This window comes from Buteo buteo, chromosome 17 (genome assembly GCF_964188355.1).
Source record: "Buteo buteo chromosome 17, bButBut1.hap1.1, whole genome shotgun sequence".
In the NCBI taxonomy this organism is placed as follows: Eukaryota; Metazoa; Chordata; class Aves; order Accipitriformes; family Accipitridae; genus Buteo; species Buteo buteo.
The window spans coordinates 28,372,822-28,383,723 of NC_134187.1; the positions used below are offsets into that span (position 1 = coordinate 28,372,822).

Below are 10,902 nucleotides of genomic sequence, written 5' to 3' on the forward strand. Positions count from 1 at the left end.
TATAATGCCCTCTTGTGCAGGCTGGAAAAAAAGATGAAAACAAACTTAAAATGTCCTACACGATTTGCCTTTTTAAAAAAGGCACAAATAAGGAAAAACCAATTCCCCTTCCCCAACAATTCTTGCAACATTTAACAGTTGGGATTTTTCCCTCATTCCCGGGAGCTGTATTTGTTTGGGGACAGAGCAGCCGTTTTCCTGCCAAAGCAGCATCAGCTAGAGAAAACAAGCCCTTTCTCCACTCTTTTAAAAAATTCCTTATTTTCTAAGCTACTTAGCAAAACAGCCAATTGCTTTCTCGCCGAGAGCCGTTGCCCCCCACTTAGAGATCAGAGTCCATAGGAATTATGATAGCAGTTATCAGCACCAATCACCATCATAAGGGAAAGGGATATAAAACGCTATCAGCTGATTTTGTTCCAAGTAGATAAGAAAACATCTATGGATGTTTCACAAAGAAATCCTGTAAGAACAGTTAATCAGTGGATAAAACCTTCATTTAAGTGGAGTGTGTAAATATGCACCTACTAGCACTAGTGACATCAGCAGGCTTTTTATCTATACGTCTTTGTCCTGGATTTCTGCCACATTGTGTTGGGATTTTGCTTTGGGTTTTGAGCTAAAAACTGCAGCTGAATGTCATTAACCAGCAGAGCTCAGCTCTCCCTCTCTGCAGGCAGCATCCCTACAAGAATGAGAGCCTGTGCTTGAGTTTACTCATCCCTTCTGCATCATTCAACCCCCAAATAGTCTTTCTTTTTTTTTTTTTTCATGGAAACAGCAATGCATCTGAAGAACACACCTTTGCTCCAGCAGCCACCCCAACTTTTCAGCGGTTCAAATAAAACAACGCCTTGTGGCATTAAGAAGACTCTTCCCCACCACAGAGCGCATCCACCCCCACCGAGGCACGCTCCGAGACGATCTGTAAATGAGACATCCCGCAGCACCAGGATCGTCAGGAGCAAACATCCCCCAGCAGCTGGGTTTTCAGCTTGTGCCATTGCTATTTAGCACCGGCCCTACAGCCTCAAAGCTGGATCAGAGCGGTCAAATCGGGTACCCAAAACTGCTAGGAGTGTTTCTACCTGGGCACGGGAGCTGCAGGTCTGAAGGCAACCCCTGCCCCAATCTGGTGCGGCTCAAAATCCTCCTGGCTTGAGCATTGCAAGAATAAATTCCGCACTAACGTCTTGCGAAAAGGAGAGCTCAGGCAATTCAAGTTAGCCAAAAAACAGTCGGTGCAAGCAGGCGGACGAACGTTCAGTTTCCAGGTGAAGGATTCTGAGGCCAAAGGGTCTGAATTCTGCAGCTGCAGCAGGGTGCAGCTCCCCGAGTTTATCATTTGACATCCCCTGGGGTAGATTGAAAACCATAGCCAAACATCCCCGGCTGAGCAAACACGGCTTCTCTATATAAACAAGCAAGTGAATCTTGAGGCATAATTGGTCATCTAATTGCACCAACACACCCAGGATTAATTGTTGCATTTGAATGTGAAGAAGTTTTGATTTATGGTATGATCAGGTTTCATCAGCCAGTTACCAATGATTGCTGCTAAACTAAAAGCCATTGTAAACAGCCAAAGAAGGTCTCTAATAGGGGATTTTTTTGCAATGTTAAAGACTCAAGGGTTATTTAATCACACACAAGCCTGCTAAGGGCCCATAGAAATCAAGAGGGTGAAATTAAAACCTCTGCCACATTTGCTCCAGACTCTGCTGAGGACTTTTTAGCCCGTGCACAATGGTAACTTGTCTCATTAGGGTCTGTAAGATTTTTAGACCGTTATGGGCAGAAAGAATAGGAAGGTAAAAAAAGAAACTTGACAAAGTTTTCCACATTTCAAAGCCAAGGAGACATTTAGCAGAAATAAAACATTAACCACCATCTCCCTTTGTCTCAAATAGAGAAGGGCAATTAAAAAAAACCACCCTAACCCTAAATCAGGATTTTGGCAGGCTTCAGGCACGTAACCACCAAGGTGTTGAGCCAAACCTTCCCACAGCCACCCAAACCCATGAGCATCACCCCAGGAGCTCCCCATACACTCGCAGCTTTGCTTGCCCAGAGCTGCCCCAGTTCAGCTCCTGCAGGGCCCCAGTACAAACCAGCAATTCCTTGGTGCAGGGCCAGGGTGCCCCGAGGGACGGATCCTGCTCAGCGTACCTACACCTTGCTCAAAACCACCTAATAGCACCTGGCACAGCTCACAGCAGCCACTCTCCTCCAAAAGTGAAAGGGAAGCACCCACTTTTCACTGCAGAGCATCGCGCTGAGAGCCCACAGGGACTGAAGACCGAGGAGGGACGGCAGGATTGCAGGATTGAGACCACGGAGGGATGGAGCTTTGCAGGCAGCAAGGGCTCACTCAGCCCTGTGTCCCACGTCCTGCTCCACCTGCTGAGGCTGATGGCTGGGGTTTTTAGCCAAAGGATGCAAAATGCACTAGTTAACCCAGGTGAAAGGACAGAGCCTCTAATCTGACCTTCACGTGATTCCCGATGACCAGCGGCTCCCACTAGGAGGAGGAGCAGGGACACTCTTGCAGCAGTGACACCGCAGCTGGATACCCACCAGATCTGTCCAGATCCCAAATGTGAGAGCCCCATACTTGACCCCAATGCATTTTGCCTGCAATTCCCCATTAGCTCACCCGTCTCCCAGCCCGGCATGGGTGCAAGCTGGTTTCTCATCCAGCCACTTCCACTTCTCCAGGCTCATGTTCAAGTTTCCCACATGGGAAGCATGCTTTTGGCACCCAACAGCTTGCCTTCCCGTGCGTGTCTCGTGGACTTTTAGTGCTCATGAAGGGTGCCTGGGGACAGGAGAGCGATGGGAGTGGGGAGCAAGAGGGAGCTCACCCCGTTTCCTTCTGCTTCGTTAACAGCAAAGGGAGAAAAATAATAGATTCATCAATAATGGAGATCCACCACCAAGTAGATGCAGCCTGAGCTTGATTTTGGGAAGGGCTACACGGCGTTGACCCCTAGTCCTAAGGGCTTATGGCTCCAAATGAGCTCATCACAGCCTGCCGTGTAGCTCGGCGCTATCTCTGCATCCCACCACACTCTTCTTCCCTGGCATCAGGGGTCAGCCATGAGCACAAGCCAGGAGGCTGCAGGCCCTCAACTCTGCAGCATCAGAGGCAGATACTGTTTCCTGCCTAAAAAAGCATGCACAAAGGGGAAAAGAGGCAGGAAAATAATCCATGTCCCTTCAGAGCTGCCAAAATACCTCACTGGGAACGCAGAATATCTTTCTTTAATGGCCCTCCCTTTGCTTTTAAACACCTGCAAAGCAACACACAGGAAAAAAAGCCCCAACAATGCTGAAACTGAAACCGTGCACTCAGCATCACCCCGAAGGAGGTGTTTCAGGTTAAACCACTGACCCAAGAAGGTCCGTCTTTGCCCAGTTCTGTCTTGGCAGCAGCCACTGCCACCGAGAGGCAGCACGATCAGACGCGGGGATATAAAATGGTCTTCGACTGCGACGGGGAGGGAGGAGGCCACAAACACCTTCAGCAATGGGGAAAACAAGAGTGAAGAGCATGGATTCCTGGGGCACTGAGCTCAGAACTGTGGTTGGGGTGGACACACAGGGGAAGGTTTTTCCATCCCCTGCTCTCTTGCTGAAATGCACCTCTGAAGGAAACGAAGGTCTCTTTGCAGAGGGTCCAAGAAAGTGAAGTCAAAGCCTTTACTCCTCCTTGCTTGCAATAAACCTCTCCAAAATTAACCATCACTTGGTTTGACTGCACCTGCAGCTACAGGACAGTGGTATTGGAGCAGTTTGATGTATTGATGGTGATTTCGTGGTTGCCTTCAGGCTGTTGCGTGGAGGCATCCAGGTATGCCAGCCTGACCCCCATCACACCAGGCGGGGAAACTGAGCCCCAAAAAGCAGGAGCTGGCTGGTGGCAGAATGAGCCTCGACGGGGTTGCGTTATAATTTAAGAGCAGGCTTAAGCATAAACTCATCTGTTTTCCAGCCTGATTTCGGACAGCCCAGCAAGGCCACGTCCCACCGTCCCCATCGGAGCAGCCCAGCTCCTCCTGCCTCTCCCCATGCTTGCAGAGACCAAGGTTGGGTGGGATATGGATGAGTTTATCGAAGGGTCGGTGGACACGGAGGACAGTCCAGGAGTTTTCCCTTATCAGCTGCTTTGGTCCAGGCTCCATCAGTGCAGGATGCTCACGTGTCCTCAAGGGCACTTCTCCAAGGATGCACACGGAGCAAGGATTTGAATCAAAACCGACTCAACTGGGCTGTGGCATCGCCACAGCGTCCCCCAGCCTGGGGTCTTCCATCCCCGGAGAGAAGGACATCACATCTCTTCGATCCTTGGAGGGACAGACCCGGTGTTTGGGGAGGAACCAAGCGAGGAGGAGGAGGCTGTGAGGCAGATGAAGGGCAGGCAGAGGAAGCCTGCCACCTGCTGTCCATAAAATCCTCTCCAAGTCATAAAATAGGACAAAAACCCCATCTGCGTTTTGAAACACGGGTTCATGCCCCCATGGTGCGGTCCTCCAGTGCGGGAGAGCCACCAGCAACATAACCCGGGTGGAAGGAGGAAGACCACAGAGGACACTTGGAGAGGGGACACCATCACGTCCCAGTGGGCCAGTGAAAATCACCCGCGGACAGTGGAGAAAGTGTCTTGTAGGACATTTCTCCAACCCACCCTGACACTGAGAGCCACGATGAAGAAAACCAAGAAGCAACACGACATGCACTGCGCTGGCTGAGCTGGATTTCTCCTCTCGTGAGCCCCCACCGCTGCAGATAGCTCGTGTGCCTTCCTGGGCCAGGGGGACATCGCAAACAGTGTCACCACAAGCTAATTTGGTGTCATTAATAAATTTCCTACCCATGTGATGGGTAGGAGATCTGGACCTCTCCTCTGAAGGTTGAGCTAATTAATCTCCTACCTTCCTCCTCTGATGTCAGGCTTTCTCATAAGGCCACTACTGGCCCTAATTAAAAGGCTCTTCAAGATGAGTGTCCCCTGAACACCAGCCATATTTTGACAGTGACAATAATTACAGAAATCTCTTCAGTAGAATAATAATAGTTACCCAACCACGAGAAGAAAGGTCCCAGGAGGAGAGGACAGTAAGTGGCGGAGAAATCGGGATGTGGAACCCTCATCTCTTCTTGTGAAGAGCTTCAGCTTTCTAAGACTTGCTTTTCTCTGCCCATTGACCATGCACCTGTGAAAAGGGCACATTTAGTCCCCCGAGCACTGAACCATAGCAATTCCTTAGCCAAGAGCTCCCCAAATATCTCAAAACTGCCCCAGAAATGCAGCCTGCCATCAATCCTCCAAATAAGCAGCCCTCAGAAGCTCATCTGTCAGCATCTTCAGGGAGCTGAGGGCTTTTCTCCGCATCCACCCGGAGCTGGCAGCACCCTCTTCTCCATGGCCAGATCCGGTTCTTTAGGGCTACCCTCAGTTTTGGTCTTCTCAAGCCTTTTTTCTTTGCCGGACTCAAGGATCTTAAAAAATGAGCCCAGTTCCCAGGAGATGGCCCTGCAAAACTATTGTCTTTGACCAGATGAGTTCCAGATGCTCCCCCAGCTCCCGGGCTGAGATGTCCCATGGGGAAAAACACTGACCCAGAACTGCAGCCACCCACGGTGTGTCCTGTCATCCCCAAATCAAAGAAATTCAGGGGAACGGTCCCAATTTCAGATCTGGCCTTGGGGGAAAAAACCAGGCTTGGATCAAAAGTGGTGTCTGCCCAGCTGGTGAGCTCTAACCCGAATTCTGCACTGCAGGAAACAGCAGCAAGTGCTTGGGTACCCAAATGCTTCTTTTACATTTTTGCTCTTGCTTTTTTCCTTAATGTTTTTTAACTCAAACCGAAGGTGTTTGAAAGGGCAGCCCTGTGGGCAGAGAAATAATTTCTCCATGCAAGATGCGCTGTGGCAATAAGGGGCCATCTCACCTGAAAGGATGAAACCGACAGGTCACTCCTTTGGTCCAAGAAGTGGAAAAAAATAGAAAAGATAAGAGAAACAGCAACAATAACAACAACAAAAAAAACCCTCGCTGAAGGCGTAAGCTGAAAAATATGGCAACAACTAGATTTTTTGCAACAGCCCCACTTAAAAAATCCTGTAATGATTCATAATGACCCATCCAACTAAAACCAGGAGTACCGATGACCTACCCGTCAGCTTTTAGCATCCTGCTAACAAGCTTAAAAGCACTGGTAAGGAGAAGAGTTTAGCCACAACCAGCTTGAAGGAGGAAAATAGGATCTTGCTTTTAGGGGAACGGTTGTCTTTGTGGAAGGTAAGTGCCTTTTCCTCCCTTATTTACTACCAACCTCTGAAGAAATTAAATCTGAGTAATGAAAGTGCTTGGTGATAGGCAACTAAAAGTCTGATTTTCAGCAAATAAAGGGTGGGGGTTGGCTAAGGCATCCAGCATCCAGCAAAGATAAGAAATTTAAAACTCTAATTATTCAACTCTTCTGAAAGCTGCTTTTCTGAATACCTAATGGTCGGAAAAGTTCTCCAGCACTCTGGTGATAAGCTCAAGATAGAAAAATCGCTCCAAGATAGAAAAGGGGACATTCGTGATAAAGTTTATTGCAAAAAATTGTATCTTTAGATTATACAAACCCATTCTTGCGGCTCTGTGCCTGTGCCTAGGCAACGGTAGACATGCCGATCAGTAATTGTGAGGATGTGATTTTCACATGCACCCCTCAAAATGCTGCCAAGACCCCTGGGAATGAGGTTGTCTCGTGCTGGATCTGTCCCGTGCCACGCTGCCAGGGCTTCCACAGGGGCCTGGGGGGGGGCGATCAATGGTGATTGCAGCCCTGGACGTTTCTCTCTTGACTTTTACCTTCTCCAGAAAGACAAATGCAGATCATCCGGTTGCTGTACCTCTCTGGGCTGGTGTTTGCCGTGCTGATCCCGGCAGGGTGGCAGATGGGCCCCAAGGACTTGGATGACACATCCAGGTATGGGACGCTGGTGGAACTGGCCCGGGGAGATGGCCAGCGTGGGCAGGGGCTGTCGGAGCAGCTCAGCCTTCTCCGTTACCGTTGCTGCCAGCTCTCCCGGCTCCGGGGCTATTGCAACGTGCTTCTTTTGTATTTATCTGGACAAGCTCCCTCCTGGCTCTCTACCAGCCCATGCAGGGACATTGCCATGGTTCCCCCCCTCCAGGGATTTCTCATCTGTGTCAGGGACACGGTTGGGCAAATCCAGGACAGGGTGATGCTTTGAGCATGGTGCTGAGCCCCGATCCTTGGCAGCAGCCACACGGGACGAAAACCCTTCGGGGACCTTTTGCCGTGACCCTCACCGTCAGCTCTCCATCCTGGAGCGGGAGGAGGTTGATCTGAACCTCGGGGTGACACCATGATCCTTCCCAGGAGTGGCAAGTGGGCACCAGGGCAGAGACACGAACCCACCGCGGCCGAGCAAGACGTAGGGCAAATAACATGGGTTAGGATATTGCATGTATTTGATGCCAGGAACAACCCTGGCCAGGCTTGGCAGACTCCCCTGAAACTGAAAATTATATTTTTTTTATTATTATAGCTTTTCTGGAGAATGCTCCGCACAGTAAAGTACTTCACAGGACACAGCCCCTGGTCTGGGCACCTCCTGCAGGGAGGACGCAGAATGCCACCATCTGCATTAAACCACATTTTTCTTCCCCTGTCCATCCCTCCCGAGCAGATGGCGACCACACGAATCCCAAAGCGCCCGAAGCTTCGCATCCAACGTCAAGCGACACTCGGAAGGCACCTTCACCAGCGACTTCACCCGCTACCTGGACAAGATGAAGGCCAAGGACTTTGTGCACTGGCTCATCAACACCAAGCGGTACAGGTAAAAAGGGGAGCGGGGAACGGGACCATGCTGGGAAATAACCTCCCACCACGCCACGAGCCCCCAACCCCAATCGAGAATGCCATTTTAGTTTCGTCCCGGCTGTTTTCTTATTTTCGGTAGCTCCACGAAGAGGTACCTGAAGGAGGAGCCCCGCAGCATCCCCTTCCCGGCTGCGTTCCCACCGCTGGCGTAAGTCATCCCAAACAGCAAACGTGGCCCGTTAAAACTGAATAAATGAGTAATTTCGAAATGTAGCCACGAATCAGTGGGTTTGGCGCAAAGGCAGAGCACGGCTTCCTATGCCTGATGCCACATTTTTGCTGGCTCACATGGATTTCCGATGTTTATTTGTAATAAAACAAGGAAAATTAAGCTATCTGGTGGGGGGAGTTACTAATTTACGACAGGAAGAGACTGTTCCGTTCTCATCGCGCTTTGTTCTGACGCTTTACGCTTCATGCCAGTGTTAATGTGGTGGGATCGTTTGCATTTATAAGGGATTTTATCATGTTTCAGGCTCGTCGAAGCAAAGAGGCTGCTCCTTTGCAAACGAGAAAATCACTGCCGCTGTTTCAAAGCTCCTAAACTGATTTTAGGGGCAATTTCTATTCCGTGAAGCTGTTTGCTGTTTGTTCTTTTTATTTTTAAGGTACAATTAAATGGCAAATCGAGGCATTGGCTTTCCAGCAGCATCAGCTGGGGGATGTTGGACCCCTCCACGGCCGGCAGTAGTCGGATGCTCCACAGGAAGGATTTATCCACCCCACGCAGCTGCATTAACCCATTCAGTGTTTCCCAGTTGCCTCATCCCATGGATCAACCTTCCCTCCAAACCTGGATTTCTCCGGCTTCGTTTTCTCTGTAACCGCTCCCACAGCGCTGCAGATCCTGCGGCTTTCCCTAAATCGTAATAAAACCTTTGCTAAATGCGGCAGCTGGTTCCTGATGTCTCCAACCCTTCCGAGACCCCCGCCAGGATCCCACACGCTGCTGGTCCTGGGGGATTTCGAGGCGCTGGCCTCTGAGCCCAGCTTGGCTCAGGTGCGCCGTTTTTCTCTCAATTCCTCCAATTTTAGGTAAAAGGGCAATGAGGATGCACCTGCCTGACCCCACAGACCTGTGCCAGAGGGGATTTTGAAGGAAATTTTTAAAAATAAATAAATACTATATGAAGGATAACTAGAACCTCTCTGGATTTAATTTAATGTTAATAAATTGTATTGCAAATGGACTCCCTGCACACACCCAGGCTCTGGCAGAGGGGACACGTGGGACACTGCTGTCCTCTCCCTCCTGCAACACAGAGCTCATTGCAAGTACTTGCACAGAGAAATAAATAAAATAAAAATAAATGAGTCAAATTTTAAAAATCAAATTAAAAAAAATTAAAAATTAAAAATAAAATAATTTTAAAAGAAAATAATTCTTAAAACAAACAAAAAAACCACACTAGTTTAAAATCTTTCCCCAAGCAGCTAGTTCCTGACCCAAACCCCAGGGAGATGGATTTCCCCCCAAATCAGCACTGCCCACTCCCCCCTTAACAAGCTCCAACGACACCTCTGACTCCTCTCCACCCTTCAAAAGACACCGGAGTAGCACAGCGAGACAAACGAGACTTTTATTGTATTATTTTCCCATTACTTTCAATGGGCAACAAGAGAAAAAGCAAAGACAGACACGGCTCTGGCAGGTGGAACCTGTCAGTCAACAGCAACACTTCACCGACGGGACCCACGAGGCAGCGACATGGATTTCTGTTACTTGAGTTTCACAAAATGAACCCAAAATAAATCCAATTTAAAAATAAAAAAAAACCCACACACAACAAAATCACACAGATTCAAAGTGATAAAGAACACAGATTCGCTTGGTAGATTTTTTTTTCCCCCCTCAGTTTTATTTACAACACGGAGCGTTTCCAAACTAGATCATCTGTTACAATAAATAAATATATTTCAGCATCTCCAAAACAAAAATAACTTCTGTATTTCTACATGTAGCACACTGGGGGAAAATAATGTAATTAAAAAAAAAAAAGTATCAGCACCTTATTTATTACCTTTTTACATCTTTTTTCCCCCCCCTTAGGGATTTCCATACACTTCATTTTAGGAAACTTTTGAAGGGGCCCACGGGCGACTTGGGGAGCTGTTTTAAGGCACCGAAGATGAGGAAAACACCCATCCCACATCGACGGGAAGGGGGCTTGCTGCCATCTGAAGCATCACAGGTCACTTCAAGGATTTTTTTTTATTTTTTTAGTCCTAAAGCAACTCCAGGAACACCTTTGAGAGGGTTCCCCCCCAACATAATTTTCCTCTGCACAGGGAAATATTAAATCCTTCCAAAATAAGGAGCCGTCCACAGGTTTTTGGTGTATAAAGGGGGCAGGCAGCCGTAGCGCTGGGTCTCACAGCCAGCCCGGAGGGGGGGTTACGACTACATTTTAGATGGCCCAGAGTCACGTTATTAAGCAAGACCTCAGCTTTCATTTCATTAAAAAAAAAAATATAATAATTAAAGAAAAAACACTAGCCCTGTAAACAGCAAAAACAAAGCTTCAAACGGAGAAGACAGCCGCGCTGGGGCACGCCACGGAAGCCTGGTTTGCTTTTTAAATAAGCAATTGCCAAGGCAGCTGCCAATATTTTGCAGCCCCCTGGGGCCAGGGGAGACGCAGACTCCCGCAGAGCTGGACCCAGCCCGTTCTTCATTAAAACTGGCACCGTTTTCCTTCCGGAGGGGGTTTTCTTTCTTTCTTTCTAAGCTGGAGAGATGCCAGGCACGTGCTGAAAACAATCCCAGCCCCTGGCCCCTGCCGGGAAGGAAAGAAGTCCAGCCCGGTTCTCTCCTGTTATATAGAGGAAAATAAAAAGGGAAAACCAAAATTGTCCTACGTTAGAAGTCCAATAATCCCATTTTCCGGGCAGGGCAGCAATAGGATTGGTACCACAAGCACCCAGCTCCGCGCCCAGTTGCCGTTCACTGGCTTAGTGCTAATACCTCCACAGGAATTAAAGTTTATTTTCCAAA

At 48.7% G+C, this 10,902-nt stretch overlaps 1 protein-coding gene across 1 annotated transcript; it reads left to right on the forward strand.

Moving 5' to 3' along the window:
• Positions 1-5,751: 5,751 nt before the first annotated feature.
• On the forward strand, positions 5,752-9,434 carry LOC142040958 (exendin-3-like). Its single transcript, XM_075049405.1, has 5 exons — positions 5,752-6,304; positions 6,875-6,983; positions 7,711-7,863; positions 7,987-8,055; positions 8,516-9,434. The coding sequence occupies exons 2-5, from the start codon at positions 6,883-6,885 to the stop codon at positions 8,523-8,525; spliced, it is 333 nt and encodes a 110-aa protein (XP_074905506.1). The 5' UTR covers positions 5,752-6,304; positions 6,875-6,882; the 3' UTR covers positions 8,526-9,434.
• Positions 9,435-10,902: the final 1,468 nt, after the last annotated feature.

Excerpts from the sequence above, each read along its gene's own strand:
- LOC142040958 (XM_075049405.1), top strand. The coding sequence starts at position 6,883 with ATGCAGATCATCCGGTTGCTGTACCTCTCTGGGCTGGTGTTTGCCGTG. Across the intron at positions 6,984-7,710 it reads GACTTGGATGACACATCCAG|ATGGCGACCACACGAATCCC; the intron begins GTATGGGACGCT and ends CCTCCCGAGCAG. Across the intron at positions 7,864-7,986 it reads ATCAACACCAAGCGGTACAG|CTCCACGAAGAGGTACCTGA; the intron begins GTAAAAAGGGGA and ends TATTTTCGGTAG.